This window comes from Phycodurus eques, chromosome 20, assembly GCF_024500275.1.
Source record: "Phycodurus eques isolate BA_2022a chromosome 20, UOR_Pequ_1.1, whole genome shotgun sequence".
Taxonomy (NCBI): domain Eukaryota; kingdom Metazoa; phylum Chordata; class Actinopteri; order Syngnathiformes; family Syngnathidae; genus Phycodurus; species Phycodurus eques.
Genome location: NC_084544.1, coordinates 2,126,941 through 2,146,796, shown reverse-complemented (window position 1 = coordinate 2,146,796; position 19,856 = coordinate 2,126,941). Strand labels below are relative to the sequence as shown.

At 45.8% G+C, this 19,856-nt stretch overlaps 2 protein-coding genes across 6 annotated transcripts in view; one reads left to right on the top strand and one right to left on the bottom strand.

Moving 5' to 3' along the window:
• Positions 1–4,894: 4,894 nt before the first annotated feature.
• On the top strand, positions 4,895–7,533 carry abitram (actin binding transcription modulator). Of its 2 annotated transcripts, none has more exons than XM_061665308.1 (6): positions 4,895–5,562; positions 5,821–5,872; positions 5,972–6,101; positions 6,182–6,258; positions 6,333–6,402; positions 6,481–7,533. In XM_061665308.1, the coding sequence occupies exons 2-6, from the start codon at positions 5,823–5,825 to the stop codon at positions 6,628–6,630; spliced, it is 477 nt and encodes a 158-aa protein (XP_061521292.1). In that variant the 5' UTR covers positions 4,895–5,562; positions 5,821–5,822; the 3' UTR covers positions 6,631–7,533. The 2 variants fall into 2 exon arrangements, with proteins under 2 accessions (XP_061521292.1, XP_061521291.1); XM_061665307.1 differs by having other exon boundaries at positions 4,895–5,573.
• The window catches only part of ctnnal1 (catenin (cadherin-associated protein), alpha-like 1), a 25,466-nt gene continuing 13,114 nt past the window's right edge, over positions 7,505–19,856 (bottom strand). The window contains exons 2-19 of one of the 4 annotated variants that reach the window (XM_061665302.1): positions 18,618–18,807; positions 18,307–18,491; positions 17,449–17,568; positions 15,902–15,991; positions 15,648–15,832; positions 14,471–14,671; positions 13,964–14,050; positions 13,234–13,392; positions 13,061–13,153; positions 12,262–12,412; positions 12,123–12,160; positions 11,982–12,032; positions 11,064–11,218; positions 10,927–10,975; positions 10,183–10,239; positions 9,903–10,022; positions 9,501–9,584; positions 7,505–8,787 (exon numbers count right to left, since the gene is read on the bottom strand). In XM_061665302.1, the coding sequence (XP_061521286.1) occupies positions 8,596–8,787; positions 9,501–9,584; positions 9,903–10,022; positions 10,183–10,239; positions 10,927–10,975; positions 11,064–11,218; positions 11,982–12,032; positions 12,123–12,160; positions 12,262–12,412; positions 13,061–13,153; positions 13,234–13,392; positions 13,964–14,050; positions 14,471–14,671; positions 15,648–15,832; positions 15,902–15,991; positions 17,449–17,568; positions 18,307–18,491; positions 18,618–18,807 (2,207 nt within the window). In that variant the 3' untranslated portion in view covers positions 7,505–8,595. The remainder of the gene's footprint in view (positions 8,788–9,500; positions 9,585–9,902; positions 10,023–10,182; positions 10,240–10,926; positions 10,976–11,063; positions 11,219–11,981; positions 12,033–12,122; positions 12,161–12,261; positions 12,413–13,060; positions 13,154–13,233; positions 13,393–13,963; positions 14,051–14,470; positions 14,672–15,647; positions 15,833–15,901; positions 15,992–17,448; positions 17,569–18,306; positions 18,492–18,617; positions 18,808–19,856) is intronic. The other 3 variants (XM_061665304.1, XM_061665305.1, XM_061665306.1) reach the window with 3 other exon arrangements.

The following is a 19,856-nucleotide window of genomic DNA, read 5'->3' as shown; positions in this document are numbered from 1 at the left end:
TCGGCAGAAAGCCTCGTCACCTCCTGCGGGCGCCGCTATAACGTCATCGTTGCCGTCGGCAGTCGTCGGCCATTTCATTGTGACCATTACTGCCACCTACAGGACAGGACCGGACATGCTTGATTGTTCGGCCTCGGCGGAGGTCCGTGCACTTAAAATCCGGCCCACCGATCTGTGACGTGATCAAACAATTGTGTTTATTGCAGAATCAATGCGAATGCGTTCATTTCAGGTCGATACGTTTATTTCATGAAACAATCGGTTCATTGATTTATAATTGATTTCTAATCCGTTCACGCGTTTGCATTTGACCGTAAATGTAAACGAACTGGCCCCCCTTGCCCATTTTAGAGATGACCTTTGGCCCACAAACGTTGGCCCACCTCTGCATCAGGTGGTCTAGGTGTCCCTAATGTTGTGACCGGCGAGTTTCAGCCTCTCTCGATGAAAAAAAAAAAAAAAAAAAAAAAGGGGTCATTTAAAGGAGGGATGAGAGGAGGAAATGAAGAAAGCGAGCGATCGTGTCACGGCCTTGGTCGTCTAATCTCCACATCCTCCCGAGCAGCTGTCCAAACGTCTGACTTCACCTCCAGGATGGAAGGATGCAACACGCGTACTCCTGCCTGCACGTTGTACTTTCTCGCTGGCTAATACGCTTTTGCTTTGTCATATTTTGCATGAGACGGTTACGGCACAATGGCTACAATGCTATCGACCGACCTGTGGCCTGTGATGTCACTAATAGAGGAGCCATTTAGCGCTTTATTAATTATTATCCTTCCCAGCATGGTCAGGCGTTCACGTGGGCTAATTAGAACCAGATTAGATGGTAACGTCATAAATGTTACATAATTGCCCGCTCCATAAAAAATTGCAAATAGCTCAATAATAATCCTGAACAAATTACACATTTTGTTCTTTGATCAAGTTGGAATCCGTTGACATTGAACTCCCCCCCCCCCATCTTTGTATTCATTACAAACTGCCTAGTGACACCGTAATGTTGCTAATAGAGGAGCAGTTTAGCATGTTATGAGCACATCGTGACTCAAAAGGTGCGATTCTGGGATTGGTGGAAAGTTGGGGAAAACAGTCAGGCTGAGAAGCGTTTTGCACTTTTGCGTTACTTTCTTGTATTTCTTCGCCCCAACCGACGTCGTTTTAGAAGAGCCATTAAGCAGCGCGTCAGCAGCGCGTCGTTACTTGCAAGGTGAGACGCGCAACGTGGGCTAAGTAGCGGGGAGACTGGTGGCGGTTGGGGGGGAAACGGAGGCCATATTTAGAAAGAAAACAAAGCGTTTGGTTTTCTGGGAAGACGTCGGGGAGAGTATTTGGATCGGATTTCAAGACGGAACATCCAGACTGCTCCGCGAAATAGTTGCGCGTTCGTCCTCCTCCTCCTCCACCTCCTCCATTTTCTTCTTCTTCTTCTTCTGGCAAGGTGCGTCGCCAAGTGTTAACGAGGCTGGCTGCTGACTACGCGTTTATTCACGTCAGCCTTGTAAAAAGACAGTCGTTAAATGTTATTACCTGCCTTATGAGAAACGTGGCAAAGTAGAAACGGTTGCAGCAATTAAGGCAAAATTAAGGCTCGGGTCTGGTTTAAACACGCCAACTGAAACCTTTGAAATACCCTGGGGGGGGGGGGGGGGGAATAGTCAGACACACTCACTCTGCATCCTCGCTGGCTGAGGGTTCGTTCTTTCCGCTGAAGCTTCTCTGAGAAACGACACACGGCCGGGACCAGTCTGACGTCTTGACGGGTCGACTTACGGTGAAGATGAACAAGGCGGCTGAAATAACGGCAGGAAGTAGTCCCGTGATGGATGGCCACGTATCTACTCGTGTTGAAATGTGCCACTTTTCCGAGGAAAAAACATGAAAGGTGTCCTCGCTAAGAACAGGAAAAATGTTCAGTGTCCTTTTAAATATAACCAGACGCAACTGTTAGCTGCTAGGCGCTCTCAATCACGCTCACGCTAATAAAAAGCTTCATGTCAATGCTAATCCGGAGAATCCACGAGCCAACAAGTGATGTTCATGCTAATGAACAGAATGTCAACGCTAGTAGGCAAGGTCCATGCTACAAAGGGCTGCCACTAGCGAATCTCTTTAGGATCGGTTATCCTATTGATTCTTCCATCGATTGATCGCCCCCAATAATTCCAATGATGAAAAAACACGCTTTCGTGCCAACAAGATATGCCAATGCTAACAAGCAGCGTTCATGCAAACAAAAGTGTCAACGCTAACAGGCAGTATTGGCGCCAAGACACAATACGAATGATAATGCGTAGTATTGACGCTAACAAATCACTTTGTAACAAGCGATGTTACTGCTCACCTGCATAGTCCATGTTGACTAGCGATGTCCAAGCTAACAAGAAATGTCAACTGACAAGGGATGTCCATGCTAACAAGCGACGACAATGTTAGCATCTCGTTAAAGTTAGCGCCAGGACACAGGCAACTAGAATGCCCTCATTTTAGTCTCGGCAAGCCATTAGTCAGATTTCTTACGCACCTTTTCGGTATGTCTAAATCGCTAAAACCCCGAGGGCGCAGTGCTTGATGGGAATAGTTCAAGGAGTCGAGAAATGTCTCATCATAAAGACGATTTATAGCGACGTCTTCGCAAAGCCACGGCAACGATTGACTTGAGCGAGGCCTCAGAACACAACTTCCAAATGATTGATTTCGTGCAGAGAACGCGCAAAACGCTCCACAAGAAGCTAAAACACGTTTGCTATGTGAACTCTTTAAAAAGGTCAACAATGTGATGGATGAGCTTCTCGTTTCCACGGCAGCCACGCAGAAAAACACAAAAGCACTTTTGGCACGTAGGCGTGGCGCTAAAAAATACACTCCATTTTTATTATTTTAGCAGTGAAATACACCACAAGCTTGATATGAAAGATAAACACATCCATATTTTCACTACTTTTGCTGATTTTCCAGGATCCAATGATCACGTTTAGGCGCTTCAGCGCCGCTGTCGTTTTGTGGCGTGCACTTTGCGAAGGACTTTCCTGAACTATGAAGAACTCAAGTCAAATATTATCTTCGTACACAAGTTTGCCATTGTTGTAATTTTCCAGGAGATGACTTTCTTCCGGCTTCTGATTGGCTACAGCAGCCTGACAATTCGGACTTGAACGGTTTATGACGAGCGAAGACGCATCCTGGCCTTGGCCTGTCTCCTTCTGCGTTTCCTTATCTGGCTCTCAAAGCTGCTGGACCGGCTCCATGTGCAAGGAGGGGGGGACGTGCGGGGGGCGCCAAAGAAGAAGCCGAGCGTGGCGCTAGTAGCCGACGTGGAGCTACGTGCGCGCGCCTCGCGCGTGACGCTGCTGCGACGACGGCGGCCCGTCGGTGAACCCCTCGGGGAGGAGCGTTCCAACGATAACGATAAGTCGTGAAATGCGGGGAATGTACACAGACTGACAGATGCGAAGATACAAACAGATAGCAGAGCACCGCTCGAGGCTTACGATTGCCCAAACTGCAATGACAGGAACGCCGAGGAGCCCGCCGGCGCTCCTCAAGGAACGGTCGACACTTATGTCGGGATCATTATTGGAACTTTTACAAGTCCAAAATGGTAACATTGATTATAGATATACACTGTCTTCGAATTTGAAACTGAAACAATTCAGAGAGCCCCAGTAGCGTGACCAAGTGGTTGGTGTGCCCCCATTTTGCGTCCATCTCAAAACACGAAGGATGACACCAAACGCTTTTTTTTTTTTTTTTTTTTTTGGAACATTCTCAGGCTGACGCAAGATTCTCCCGTTAGGTCGAATATTTCCACCCGGCCGTTGAGGCTTCCGTGTCGCGTGGGACTCATGGAAAAAGGCAACAAGGCGGCCCCCCAACAGCAAAACTTTCCGTCTCGGCAGCGGCTCAATGCACACAGTAAGATTCACGGAAAACTCATTTGGTCCTCAAAACGCCTCACGCACACACACTCGCGCTCTCCTTTGGCGAGCAAAGATGATGTCATCATTACGCAACCTCTTTCGCGTCCAATCCCACAGCCGACACTTATGACTGCGCTGTATGCAATTGCAATTATACTTCCGTATCGGGGGTGGCAAAAGTGCTCACATTCTGTACTTAAAGACACTTGTGTAAAAATATATTTGTAAAATAGAGGTACTGGTCCAACTCATTAAGTGAAAGTAACAATGAAACAAATTCTGTAAAAAAAAGTCAAATAATTTTTACTGTCAAAAAGCTTTTGTCCCCCCCAATCCATATTTTTAGATGATCAGTGGCCTGACAACACTAATGTTGGTTACGCTAGTGTAACAAAAATGTCTTACAATTGCAATTATTCGTAATTTTGCCCGAGAATAAAAAAATGCACCAACTACGATCCCAAAACACTGTAATATCATTTCAAACTCATGGCTTCCAAATTATTTGAGTTGGGAAATTTGCAGCAGAAGTACAAGTGTGAATGCACATGCGGGTAAGACTCTCTGTCCCCCCCCCCCCCCCCACTAACAACCCAGGCTAAACTTCGCTGCTCCCAGACATACAAAGCTGTTCATTTCTCAGTGCACATGTATCACCTCAACAGACATAGTTCCTTGACACCAATGCAGTTCTTATCAGCCAGTGCGTTGCCGCCCTCTTGTGGCATTTCACAGTGTTACAGAAAGAGCACCGAAAATAAAGAAATGAAATAAACGAAAATAAATGTATTATGGAAAACTGTATTTTTAATATTTGTATACAAATAGTTGGACAGTATCCTGCAGTGCCTTCAAGTGTGCAATTAAACAGCCAAGCAAATATTTAGTTGTTTGTTTTGGATTTGTTTTGTCTAGCTGTTGTAGGAAATGTGTCCGCCAGGGAGGCGGAAGTATTTCTGTGGCTTGGTGAACAAATGTCACAAACCAATTAACACTGCAACGGAATCTCAATGGGTGCGCCTTGAAGTCACAGCGTTGGCTTCTTCTGAAGAATGTCACCGACGTGATTGTTTTGGTGAAGTTGTTGGTTTTGCCAGCGGGTCCGCGCACCACAAAACGGATTTCGTCATAAGCTCGGGCGCTCGCCGGTTTTTCCACATTCCGGCCTCAAAGCGAGCGGCCGGCTGAGCAGCAAACACGAGCAGGACGGAAATTCGGCCCACTTGTGTTCACTTTAACAACAAATATCGACAAACGCTGACTCACCTGATAACTTAGCTGCATTTAACATATATTGTACATATAATTGTTACATGATAGGCTCCAGCGAGCCGAGTGAGGAGAAGCAGCTCGGAAAATGGATGTTACGCTTTGCGTCTTCTTTGCGTTCACGCGGAACAAGACATACCGGAAACATTGTCCGGACGTTTTTGTTTTTACAGACGGACCATCTTCTTGTGTTACACCGATTCCTGTCCGACGCGAAACAAATAGTTTCGATTTGTGATAATCGCTGGTGGCGGACATATCTTTTTCATTTAAAAAAAGCAAATTTTCCAGTCAAACATTTCATGGACGAGGAGGAGCACAAAGATGCCGAAACCGCCGCGCCTTCGGTGATCGACCGTTACTACACACGATGGTACAGAGCCGGTAAATAAAAACGAAACGGTGCTCGTGTTGGCAAGCTGTTAGCCTAGCCTAGCGTGTCGCTGTCGTCATCGGCTCCAAAATGTCAGAATTACCTCATTTTAATTGCACTCGGACATGCTGATGACACTACCATGAATAATGGCTTGAAAATAAAGTTTAAAATGACCATATCGTTGCCATTAATTAACAACTCTGTGTATTTTATTCATCATGCTAATAATAATAATAATAATAATGTATGTAATAGATATGAAGGGAAACCCGTATGAGGACCATTGCATCCTTCAGCATTCCAACAGGTAACTATATGTGCTTTAGTATTATTTCATAAAGAATAACATACATATATACATACACACACACACATATGTATATGTGTGGTTGTTTTGTGTCTTCAGGATATGCATCATCACCTTGGCCGAGACTCACCCGCTGCTGGAGAAAGGGCGAACCATCGTAAAAATCGACTACCAGATCAGCAACGGCTGCAGCCGCTTAAACAACAAAGTGTCCGGAAAGTCCAAGCGGGTAACGGCGTGCACCCTGCATGTGTATTTTTGCGTTTCAGCCCGTCTTTTTACCCCTTTTTATTGCCGCGCGTCCGCCAGGGAGGTCAGTTCCTTACCGAATTTGCTCCTCTGTGTCGGATAACGTGCACGGATGAAAGAGAGTTCACCGTCTACAGGTGAGCCCGCCGTTTTGGATCCCAAATTCTTATGTGGAGGATTTTAATTGATCCCAATCTGTCTATTGTGGCAGCTGCATCAGGGGACGTCTTCTGGAGGTCAACGAGAACATTCTGGAAAGGCCGGCCCTCTTACAGGAGAAGGTAAACATGAGTTTTTAAGTTTCTTTTTCTCATCATAATGTCAAATACCGTGAGATTCGTGGTGCTCCGTCTGCGCAGCCATCCACGGACGGTTACATCGCCGTCATCCTGCCCAAGTTTGAGGAGAGCAAAAGCATCACAGAGAACCTTCTGAGTCGGGACGACTTTGAAAAGCTCGTCGCCGGACGAGACGCCGCGCAGGCGACGGCGGTAACGCAACCGTCCTGACGAAGCCTCGCGTGGGGAAAAAAACAAAAAATGAAATGTGGAAGAAGTGTTGCTCTGTGCCTGCGGATTAGCATACACGCCACGTCTTTGGGTACACTATGCCGCAGAATATTCAGCGCAGGTTGGAGCGTTGACTTATTAGACATTTGCATTTGATTGGGCGAGTCCACTTTTGGGGGACTAATGGAAACAGGCAAAATGACCCAAAACGACAGACGTTTGGGCGTGGGTTCTAGAGACTTTTTTTTGTGTGGGTCTAATCATGATATGATGGCAACAGCAATATAAATTGTTAGTTGAGTTTCATCAAAGTTCGCTGCCGTGGACGTGGTGGAAAAACAAAAATGCTTCCCGATGAAGTGTGCAACATTTCTAGGAGTGTGCTTCTGGAAATGCTACAAGATGCTTTAACCCAAAGCGGCAGACTTCCGGAGACACGGCTTCTTACCGAGTTTTGTTCATGACAGACATGTTTGCTAAATGTTCTCGTTTTATGGCGAGTCATCCAACTGCGTCACCGCGCTACGCCCACAGGCTATGACAAAAACTCAAAATGTCTTGCAATTCTTTGAGCAGCCATCTGTTTAGTGTACGTGCTTCCAACTTTGCAGCAGTTGCGAGAAAACAAATTCTCGGAGCTCTGGGAATGGTCAAAAATGACTCCTGAATGGCCACCTTAGTGTCTTTTCCATTCTCGTCTACAAAATTTCATGTTGCTTAGTTCAACTATCTTGTATTGGTTGTAATACCTAATGGCGGTTGTATAGAATGAAAACATTTGAGTTTTAAGCCTTATTTATGGTTTACTTGAGTTTTGGGTCGATGGCAAATCATGTTTAGTTTTGTATATATGTCACTACAAAACAACCAACGGTGACGTAATAAAAAATAGTTTATTATTTAGCCATCGTGTCATTTTTTTCTTCTTCTTATATCCAAAACTAAAGCTATGATTTCTTCACGTCTGAACTTTCCCAGCATCCTTCGCTGCAAAAAAAAAAAAGCAGCAGCTCAACACAAATTGATGCGCGTACACTTCCAAGTACCGTCATCCGACATTTGAACACTCGTCAGTGTGCGTGGCACGTAATGCTTACAAATCACTCGTATGATCATATTTGGCAATTACATGATTATTTTTTTTTTTTTTTAGTAGTTATATGGCACATAGTGTGTAACAGTAGCGCAAAATGGACACATCACGACACGACGACAATCACGTAGCTGGTATGCAACGTCACAGTGGATATCAAAAGTCTACACACCCCTGTTCAAACATTCGGTTTTTGTGATATAAAAACAAAATATATATGGTACTGAGTGAGTTCATTACTTACTGATGGTTAGTTGGTTACAAACTGGGATGCGGCTGTGTTCAGAATAAACCAATCACATTGCAACTCATGTTAAATGAGAGGCAGGATTTAAAGTACCTCTGATGAACCCAAAATGAAGTTCAGATGTTCTAGTAGGCTTTCTGACATTTTTGTTTGCCATCACACAGTTTCCCCACATGCGTTTGGGAGATTTCAAGTGTGTTTTTTTTTTTTTTTTTTTTTTTTTTCTTCCGCTGAAACTGGGGCCTTAGTCAAGGGGGAGGCAATTGTGAACAGTTCCAAATAGCAGGCAGTGCTAGTCAGTCATGAGTCTGAATGTGATTGGTTCATTCTGAAGAAAGCCACGTCCCCACTTGTAAGAGGGTGCGTGCACACTTGTGCAAGCACGCAATCTCAGTTATGATTTAAGACTTGAAAATGTTTTTTTTTTTTTTTTTGTATGTTGATCTCATTTGTTTACAGCACAAAAAGCGTGCATTTGAACAGGGGTGTGTAGACTTTTGATATCCACTATATTTGTACAAGACAAAACAAACATGGTCGATGTCACCGGGGGCCGCTTTAGTTCTTGATTCCACTCGGGCGGCTTCGTCGGGGTAATAACGGCCTTCCCGGCCCGGCGCGTCCGTTAGTTGCCCTCCAGCAGGCTGAGGCCGGACAGGTGCTGCTCGAAGGGCTCGACGGCGAAGTCGTCGCGGTGGGCGTCGGCGTCGCCATCTCGGACGGGCGTGGGGGCATCCGGCCGCCAATCCTGCGGCGAGCCCAGGCCGCTCCGCTCGGACTTGGACTGCGAAATGAGGACGTCTGTCATAATATCTGTCTATCAAATAAACACAACAGCAGCTTTTCACATGAATGCTATTTCAGCATTTATTTGATATACAGTAGCGCCCGTTTACCACGCGGGTTACGCTCCACAACCTCCCGTGACAGACCAAAATCTGGGACCATATATTTCTTTTACAATTTCTAGATTTCTATGAAAACTTTATGCATAATACCTATACAAAATATGCATGTGAGGTGCAGGTATTAGTTTTGTCCACTTGTAGACGCCGTCATCACGTGCTACACGGTAATGTCTGTTCTCTCTTCCCTCCCGGCGGGCGGTTGTTGCTACGTGAGTGTGCAGTAACGGTCTGTGTGGATAAGTGATAGTGGAAAATCTGCGATATAAAATTACATATTCATTATTTAAAACAAATAAAAATCGCAACACAGTACGCAAGGGGCAACTGTACTTCATGTAATCCATCTTAGGGTCCATGGACTAGTACATCTTTGTCGTCGCTAGTAAGACAATTCAGCGCACTAGTACGAGTCGTCGGCAAAACCGTGCACTAGTTGACAACGGTATTCTCCCGATACCACCAGTGACACTCTAGAATTCTACTTGTTATCATCTAGTACTTCCACAAGTAATACAAATAGCACGCAGATGTCATCTCGTGCACACAGTAGTTGTCGTACTCGTAATCGGCCAGCCGAATTCAAAGTCAATTATTATTATTGTTGTTTTTGTTTGTGCGTTACCTTTGTGTTGCGCTTGTTACACGCCGGAAGGAGCTTGAGGATGAGGGTCAGCACGGCCCTGGTGGTCTGAATGGACGAGTCCACCTTCACAAACGCAACACAGGAGCCCTCAGCAGCAACTCCGTGCTCTTTTTGTTCTTGCGCTCATGTTCCATCAGCTCAACAACAACATTACAAATCCAAGACTTTTTCGACGTACGCAAAAGGCTTTTTTCGCTCCGATATTTACAAATCTGTTGGTGAGCACTTCTCCTTTGCCGCCTCACGGGCGTGGCATATGAAGTAAAAATAGGCCTTTTGTGTACATCGACGAAACATTGGGGCAAAACAAAATGTTTCTCTTTTTGTTCAGCACATGTCAAGCATGTGGAGTCCAAGTGCAATGGCGTCGTTGCGCAGTACCTTCTGGAAGGTGGCGCTCTTGCCCTGCACGGGGGTCCGGGCCCCCGCTTGCAGTTGTTGACACAAGGCCGCCAGCGCCTCCACCTCGGACGTCAGCGCCAGCTTCTCCTCACTGAGCAGCTGAAAAGTCAGATTTAGTAAAAGAGGGGAAATAAAAATAGACCACTAGGGTGGTTGCATTGGCATGGAAAGTCAAGTTTGAAAGCAGTCGGTCCCCCAAAAGACCCCACTTTGTATTGCGCGGCCATGCAGCAGGGGGCGCTGTTTGGCCGGTAAATACCTGCGTGCACAAAACGTGCAGCGACGAGCACAGCTGGAGTCCTTCTTCAGACAGAACCTGGAGACCGCCGCAACATCCGAGACAAACAAAAGAAAGAAAAAGTGATTGCAGGAAGCCGGGGTCAAGCGTGCCTCATCCTCTCCGGAATCAATCCCAGAACAAATGACATCATTTTAAAGACGGGAGGAGGTCAAGGACAAGAACAGATGCACAATAAATGCCCTTCATGTATCCCACAATGCTTTGCGATCACGATAGTTCAATGGGCATTGTGCTGCTCCTTCTGATGTGCGCAACTTGCCCACCAGAGGGCGGTATGAAACAATCGCAGACCCGAGCGATGTGAGGGGGCCGGGGACTGAGCCAGACCTGAGCCCATAGTGAGAATGCGCAAATAATTGACGTGCCCTTATAATAATAAAACAAAAAGTGTCTGATAAAATAATATATATATACGACTAAGCGGGGTATTGGGTGAAAATCCGTTTATGTTCAAATATCTGTTGCTTACAGAGCTATAACTACCGCAACATTTATGCTAGTGTCGCTAGTCCGTCTATGGCATTTTGCGTTGTGCGTTAGCATCAAGCTCGCGGACTTTCGTAAGACAGTTTCGCTGCCACCATCTCAAACAGTTGGGCCCACTCGTCCAGTAAGTCGCAATACCTCTGTTTGAGCGATGCAGCACGGAGTGAATGATTATGAACACAGCCGACAAAAACAAGAAAAAAAGACAAGAACCACCTCAGCTTGACGGAACAGATCGAGTGTGGTCTTCAGCAGCCCCTCGCCTCTGGGAAAACGAACCGAAAAGAATCCTTAACACGTATGAAGACGACGAAGCTCCCGATGCCGAGCGCTGTGCGTTGCCGCGTGCCCACCTGGTGAAGAGGTACATGTTGTAGGCCATGCTGGCGACGCTCTGGCCGTGGCGGACCGCCCGCTGCTCTTGCTCCTCCCACTTTTCCAGCTCGGCGTCCACGTCGGACGACAGCAGCCGCAGCTCCAGACCCGCTTTGGCCACGCCGCTCTGCTCCTGGCAAAAGAGGAAAACGCGCACCAAAGCGCAATTAGAACCTCGTGGTGATGGCGGTCGCTTACATTTTCTGCCGTATGACTAAAAGTAAGCTTTTGTTCAAATTGGAGCAGATAACCTTTCGAACAAATGAAAGTGCGTACCGAAGATGACACACACACACACACACACACACAAAAACTCAATTCAATGTTTTACAAACGTATGCATAACATTACTCAAATATTACTAAAATATTCCTCAAAATAATGAAATGAAACATTTCTGTATTGATAAAGGAATCCAAATAATAAAATGCATTCAATAACGAATAAAGGTTTTATTTAGCTGATCTCAATAAAACAAATAAACAAATACACACATTAACTCAATCATAATAATAATAGATTAAATAAAAACATTCAATGAAAAAGCTATGAAAGATAAATGCATTCAATGGCAAAAAAGGTATGAATGCTTTAAATATTGAATATAAAATAAAAACCAAACAAATAAAAAAAATAAGACCATACAAATAAATACAAATAATTATATAATACAATTTATAAATACAAATGCATTCATTAAATGCTCGAAGTAAATTAAATGAATGTTAAATAATAATTATACAAATACAAATAAATGAAAAATAAAGAAAAATATAAGTTGAATGAAAAATACATCTATTAATGAAAAAGCATAAAATGAATAAAATGACCATGACATTCACTGTATTTGATATAAATGTGCACAGTATTTGTATCATTGTTTTAGGGGGCCTCACCTCAGCGTCCAACTTGACGGGCTTGGCGCTCTTTAGGTTAGCAGAATGCTTCTGCAAGTTAAAAAAAAAAAAAAAAAGTGTCGTCATGCGATGACAAAGGAGGCGTGTCATCAGCGTATCGATGGCCGCCGCGCTACTCACTCCGGATCTGGGAAGTGACAAATATGCTCGTTTGTCTCCTGCGAACACAAAAAGCATATTAGATCCATACGTTGAATCCGCACCGTGGCTGTTCCCGTGTGCGTGCGAACGCCACGGCGCCACGCCGCGCGCCGCGCACCTCGCTTTCCCTCGACGACGTCGTTGATCTCGCGCAGCAGCAGCGCCACGTCGACCAGCTGAGACTCCCAAGCCTCGCAGAACACCTCCAGGTTCTCCTTGGCGATCTTGCTGGACGGGTGCAGTGCCAGGGTCTGCGCCGCCGAAATGATCTGGGGGGGCGGAAATAAATATATATCTATATATTGCAGTGGGTATCAAAAGTCTACACACCCCTGTTCAAATGCCAGGTTTCTATGAGGTGAAAATGAGACGGAGAAATCATTTCTCAACTTTTCCACCATTAATGTGACTTGAAGAACTGCAATAGAGGCGCCGAATATTGTTACATAATACTAAACAATATATTCAGAATTTAGTATTAGGATTATATTCTCCTATTACTGTTGTTGTTGTAAAAATAAACTGTCAGTGACAGCCTGCATTAGAATTAAAGGTAACAAAAAGTAATAATAATCAAAGTTGAAGGCGGCGTTAATTTGTCCCACAGGAAATGAGGTCATCCCCTGCGGTGTTCTGATTAATAGCCAATTAGCCCGTTGGGCCGCCAGTGTACCGCCGCATTATCGACAGCCTGACTTTTCACCTCGTCGGCCGTGTAGTCATTACGGCGCGCATCCCGCCCGGAGGACCGTACCGGATAATTACCGCCACGGACAATTTCCCCACAGCAAACACGATTAGATGTGTTCACAGAGAACACTCTGCTCTCAGACATGTCGGACGTCGTTCGTCTGCTTGGAGCCCAACGCGACACAGACAGCGAGGGCTCGATTTCTATCGGGCAACGTGGCGCTTACCTGCGGGCCAATGACGTGAAAGGTCTCCTCGGCGTGTACACAGGTGATCTCCAGCGGCTCGTTCCCGGACACGTGACACAGCAGCCGACAGTTCTGCGGGACCGCGCGGGAAACAGGAAGTGCTTCAGCGACACTATTTCCCGCAAAGACCACCCGCGCTCCGTCTCTTGTACCTCCACCAGCTGGTCCTTCTGCTCGGTCAGCGTTCGGGAATACTGCGCCACCGCCTCCGGGTCGCCCTCGGCGCCGGCGGCCTTGAGCGCGCGCAGCGGCGAGTGCTCGGCGTGGACCCTCAGCAGCTCGGAGGCGCGGCCCGCCGCCGCCTTGTGCAGCTGACAGGGGGCAAAGTCCGGGTAGTTACAGAGAGAATGACACTTTGTCTGTTTAGCTAAATGCTAACAAACAATGCAAAACAGCATAAATGGGCGAACAAATAATTATAACCCTTTAAGCAAAAGATGTTCAAACACAAAAGGTGCAGCAACACGTAGACATACACCATAACGATACTCACAGGCATTACCCGATAGCATGAAATAAGGACGGTACCGGCCCGATACCGATACCTGGTATCGGTACTCGCCCATCCCTAATTTTAATAACATTACATTTTTCTCCCCCCAAAAATACGAACGACGTTATTGTAACATTATGACTTTCTCTAAAATATAAGAATGTTTTATCATAACATTGCGAAATTGTTTTCTCAAATATAGGCAACTTTTCAATTATTATGGCATTTCGGGGTAGACGAGGTAATTATGTTTAAGTGCCGTTAGGATTACGAGGGGTCCTTGGACAGCTTTCTCCCCTGCGAGCGCCTAAACAGTTTGAGAATCCCTGCTCTAAAAGATCTCCCCCTCGCCCAAAAACGTGCTCAGCCATCCGTGGAGTGCCGCTCACCTCGCGCGTGAGCTCGTTGACGCTCTGGCACGACTTGGCGATGGCCACCTCCAACTCCTCTGTGGTCTCCTTGGCCTGGACCGACTGCTGCTGGGGCAAGAGCAAAACTTCTTTGTCCGGCATTTCTCTCCCTCATAGTCGACATGACAAGCTGAGATCGATTCGGGTCTAATCTTTATCTTCTACTCAAAAGCTGTGCTGATGTCAAATCCAAAGCGATGCAATGCCGCCATCTGCAGGCATTTCTTAGTCATTACAGTGGTTTACAAACCTGACTTTCACAGACAAGCTGGGCGAGACCCTCTTCCACGCCTGCCCGTTGAAAAACGTACTTGACAAAAATATTTTCGCCGGTGGCAGTAAACGGTAAGATTTCAGTTGACGAATATAAACGTCCATGGCAGTGAATTAGCTAAAAACGCGTAACAAAAAATATTTTGATAGTTATTGGAGGCTGGACCGAATTCAACCGCTAAGTCGGGGTAGCACAGGATTGAAGGTGCGTACGGCCTGGGTCCAGGCGTGCAGCAGCTGGCGGGCGTCCTGGCGGGCCAGCTGGCACATGCCCAGGATGGCCTGGCGCTGTTCGTGTCCCGTGTACGGCGAGTCGGTGAAGTCCTCTGTGCGCTCCGCCAGCGCCTCCAGCTGGCGGCCCACGCTGTCCGGCAGCGAGGCGTACAGGTCGTCGCGCAGGCACTCCACGCTCGTCTGCAGGAAGGGAACGCCAACATTTCATTCACTTTCAACGTCATCAACATTTAGGCTAATTTTTTCGGTGTATTATTTGGGCGGTGTGTCGAAGAGAAAAGCAGAGATTAAATATTTTGTCTTGAACTTCCCCCAGGATGAACGTTGCAGCTCCATTGTATAGATTGTGTTACTTTACTTCAATTTGAATGACTAAATCACATTTAAATTTGTCATTTGGGTGGAAACATTTCCAAAACTTCACATTTTTCATTGGTGTGTAGATACCTTTAAAGAATACTTTTAATTGAATTTTCATCATCGTTGTATTTTATGTGTAGATTACAAAAATTTTTAAAAATGTTTCTTCAATTATTTTGTTGTTTTACTATTAGGTTGGGAAAAAGGTTTCAAACATTTGTATTTATAGTTATTGACTTTTTAATCTAACATTTACATAATCAGATTAATATTCATGAACATACACATTCATAATAAGTTTGTTTTAATATATGTATACATCGTTTGATATTGACTGAAAACATTTATCTCCTATATTTTTGTTTATTTTATTAATCCTTTATTTTTAATGTTATTGACTTTATTTTATGTTTGTCTTGAAAAACCCTCAGTATGTATTTATTATATTGTATTTTTATCATTGTTTTGACTTCATTATTATTGAAGCGGAAGAAAAAGACATTGATATATATTTTGCGCTAATACTATTGATGAGCCTGATGTGAAGGTGGTTTGTGTTGAGCAAATGAACAACTGAATTCATTCGTGATCGTGTACGTCCTCGAAGCGCCGTGTTGATGCTTTGGAATCTTCCCTGTTTCGAAGCACTTTGCTGCCATCTTTTGGCATCTTAATGCAATTCCAAAAACCTTTTGCGGCGGTGTCAATTATTTGTGCAATTAATACTGTCGATGAGCTTCACGCGAAAGTGTGTTTGTGTGCGTGTGTGTGTGTTGAACAATTGAATTAGTCGCACCTTGTAGTCCTTGACGGCGTTGTAGATGCTGGCGGGGAGGATGTTGCCCGTGCAGCCGTGAGCCTCCGTCACGATGTCCACGACCTGCTCCAGGGCGCAGCGCATCCGCTGGAAGACGGCGTCCTTGTTGATGCGCGCAGACTCGCAGTCCGGGTGCCTCAGGCAAGTCTGTGAGCACCAAAATTCTAAATTCTAAATCAAAAACGTCAACATAATCTGGATTTGTTTTTCAACGCCACCGTAAGCTATTTCACCTTGGAGGCCGTCAGGAGCATCATGGTGCATTTCTCCAGCACGGCCCGAGCCGCGGCCATACGGGCTTTTTTCTTCTCGTCTTTCAAGTCCTGCAACGTAAACGCGCAACACACACACACAAACACACACACATGACCAACCGCAGATACACACACAAACAGGCATACGAACGCACACGCAAAGTTGAACAAACAAACACGCAACCGAGCCACACAAAAACAATCAAACACATTCACACAAACAAACAAACACACACACACACATACACACACACGTAAGACTAACAGAAGTGACACACGTACACACACGAAAACATCCCAGCACACACAGCAGATGGTAAAAAGTGGCTTGATTCCATCCAGCTCCTTCCAACTGTCTTTCATGCAACCATGAAAGGACCCCCCCCCCCCCCCCCCCCCCCAAAAAAACCAAATAAAGAAATAATCTACAAAAAAGGATGTCATAAAAATAGAACGGGCGGGACGTAAAGTGCACCTCCGAAAACGGGAAGTGGGCATGAGGAAGATTGGGAAACGGACAAAAGAGTCAAAGCGCTCTCTCTGCTATTTAGCACAAAGACGACGTAATTATCCGTCATTATTTCGCCCTCTCGACGCTCGTCGCTGAGCTGCAACGCATAAAAGGTGCAAGCTGCTCCAAAAGCGAAAGTCGGCACGCGCATACACTTCTGCAAATACGCACGATCTACAAAAATGCCAGGAAAAGCCTACTAGAACATCTCAACCGCAACGGCGGTGCATCAAGGCACTTTAAATGATGGCAGGTGTGTGCTGGCTGCCATTTAACATGAGCTTGAATGTGATTGGTCCATTCCGCACTCAGCCACATCCCCAGTTATGAGAGGGTGTGCGCACTTGTGCAACCACATTATCTCAGTTGCTTATTTTTAGTTCCCCTATGGAAAATATATTTTTTAATTAAGTTGTACAGGTTATATGAACATTTAATGTAAAAGGTTTTAAAACCTGGCATTTGAACAGGGGTGTGTAGACTTTTTATACCCACTGTCCCTGTGCTATATGTGTGGGTCTGAGGGGGAATGAGTGAATGAATGGATACAATACATTAGGATACCATCATGTATAATTTTATTGACTACTTATTTGTATTATTTGACATTTTGTATTATTTCCACGAATTAAAATTCCATGCATACATAGGCCAGGGTGGATCATTTAAAAAAAAAAAAAATGCAAAATAAATAATCAGCATTTTTGTTTTTCCACTTTTTCTAAACAGTATTTTATATATATATATATATATATATATATTACATTTTAATTCATTTCATTCTTGTTTAATTATAGTTTGAATATGTTTTTTTTTTTTTTTAATATTTGTGCCTGTGACTGCATCCAGTTTTTCTCCCCAATGTAAACCATAAAACTTCCATCACGCCACATCACCATAATCACACTTGCGTTTGTTCTGCGGGAAGCATCCCCCCCCCCCCCCCCCCCCCCCCCAAAAAAAAAAAAAGAAAAAAGAAGAAGATGATTCATGCCACATTTGGCACGCAACTCACGTTCTGTCTGTCTCCGGTGAGGTGGGCGAAATCGACCATCTCGTTGCCAAACTGGCTGAAGATCTGCACAAACTCCTGGAAGGTGCTTACGCGTTCCAGATGGTCCAGAGTCACCAGGACCTGACACGAGAGAGGCGTTTAATTACCTTCAGAAAAAAAAGACAAACCAAATTTGCCAGCCTTGAAGCGACCTACACAATATCGACAGGAACAAATACGAGTAAAGCGCGAAGTTTAGCTTGATTTTCTACAACTGCAGTACTGTAATTAAGAAAATAATAATGCATTTTTTGCCAGGGCTGTCAGTGTGAGGAACAGTGCAAATGGTTAACCCAGGAAATCGGCCGTTCACACCGTGTCCGCGCGGATGGTCGCTCGCGTCATTTAAGCACGGCACGCCTAACGGACATTTACTCGGATGGCGACCTCAAGTGGGCAAATAAAATGCCTGCGCCTCTCTCCAAAGAGATCCAAAGTGCAGTTTGACAAATTGGCATTAAAATACATCTATTAAATCAAACAACGTTGCCCATGTTTACACAATTTTTGTCTTTAATTTGTTCCGTGACCACTCTCGTAACTCAAAACAGCAGTATCTCAAGTCATCGTTCCCCTTTGAGATAAACAGAAATGCTGTTCATCCGTTCCAGCACCACATTGTGCCCTTCTGGTGTTTATGCCTGGGCCACCAGAGGGCAGTATTATGCAGCTATACAGACACACAAAGAAGAGTTTCACAACCAATAAGATGCAGTAATACTAGCTGTTCTTTGCAGAGGATGAAGAATATATGCTTGTGAGTATTATACCGTCTGTCAATATGCATTCAAATAACCCGTCTATGGCGTTTTGTTTTACCTTGTTGCGCGACGCCACGATCTGCTTGATGACGATGCGGTCGGCCAGCACCAGGACTTTGGTGACGGACGACAGCAGCAGGCGGGCGGCCTTCACCATGCCGGCGCGGTCGCCGAACACCGTCGCCGAGGGCGAGGGGGGCGCGCGGGCCGGGCCCACGTCGGTCAGCTGGGAAATGGCGTCCCCTGCAGGACGAACGAGGTATTAAGTCACAGAGCGCCCAGGATGACGCGATTTTTGGAGCGTTTCCGTGCGTCCCGATACTTTTGTCCACCGACCCCACGTCAGGGCTTCTTCGCGAGCAAACTTACCGGCACGGCGCGCCTCGAAGCAGGCGTGTCCCATCTCGTCCTTGAGTTCGTGGTTCTCCAGGGCGATGGCCTCCCCGACGGCGACGAAGCGGCCCACCGCCACGCCGACCGCCTGGCCCACCCGCTGGATGGCCGCCGCGGTGCGCTCCGACTTCTTGGGCCGATCTTTGTGGTTGATCAGCGTCGTGATCTGACATTGGAAAGTCAAGTTAGGACTTCCTTGGAGGAGGTAAAAATAGCAACATTAAGGAAAGCCCACCCGAGGGTGCCTCTCAGTAGTCCTGCTGAGCGTATCTATAATGCATGCCTCCTGCCAATTATTCATCAATTAACTATTGATTGCTCCCACCCATCTGCATACAAAAGGACCGATGCTGTGGACAATATAATAAAGGAAATGAGTTATAAAATGCCTAAACGGTTAATAAGAGTGTAATAAATTGTTTGTCAACAGTTCATAGAAGTGTTGTAAACTGTAATATTAAAGAGACAACATGCGTGGCAACATGTGCAGTGACCATAATCGGAGAGAACTGTGCTGTTATTTGAATCATCGATTAATCTGTCCATTGCTTTTCCATTTATCGATAAATCGGATAAGAACAAAAGCTTTTCAAATGTCCATCCTTTTATTTAACAACAAGACATGATTTTCAATTGACAGCACAGAAAATGCGCAAACACAAATTGATGATGATTCAGTAACTGATTTGCTCCGTGACATCCGTCGGAAAATCGGCAAAAATGACGATCATTATCAAAACAGTTGATTGAATTGATAATGGGTTAGTTGTCGAGAGCACGCGAATCGGAGACAAGGTTCCCGCGGACGGTCGCTTCCTTCGTTTGCAGCTTCTCTTTCCGGTGTTTCCGGCAGGAATGCCAACGAGGAGCCTCGGCGGCCCGCCACTTCCGCAAGACGGCGAGACTCCATTTGTCAAATTCGCCGCAGTCCGCACGGCTCCTTCTCGTCTCTCGTTACGTCGGCCGTCGATGCCGCCTCCTTGTCGCGGGAAATCGGGATTTCAATTCCCAAGATGGCACGTCGGCAGCGCGACGAGCACCGGGAACTCCCGGAGAACGCCGGCCACACTGGCGTAAATAAATCAGCCAGGGAACAAAAGCCGGGAACATCAGCGGCCCGGGGATACGGACGGCCCTCGGACTGGAATGCCAGGAGAAGGTTTGACGGCGGAGGTCGGTTGCGTCGTCTCGACGTGTCAGCGCAGCGAGAAATCA

What these genes read in the sequence shown, in the direction of transcription:
- abitram (XM_061665307.1), top strand. Translation starts at nt 5,234, where the DNA reads ATGATAGGCTCCAGCGAGCCGAGTGAGGAGAAGCAGCTCGGAAAATGG. An exon ending in ATCCTTCAGCATTCCAACAG is followed by an intron (nt 5,873 to 5,971) that starts GTAACTATATGT and finishes TTGTGTCTTCAG; the next exon opens with GATATGCATCATCACCTTGG. An exon ending in AGAGAGTTCACCGTCTACAG is followed by an intron (nt 6,259 to 6,332) that starts GTGAGCCCGCCG and finishes CTATTGTGGCAG; the next exon opens with CTGCATCAGGGGACGTCTTC.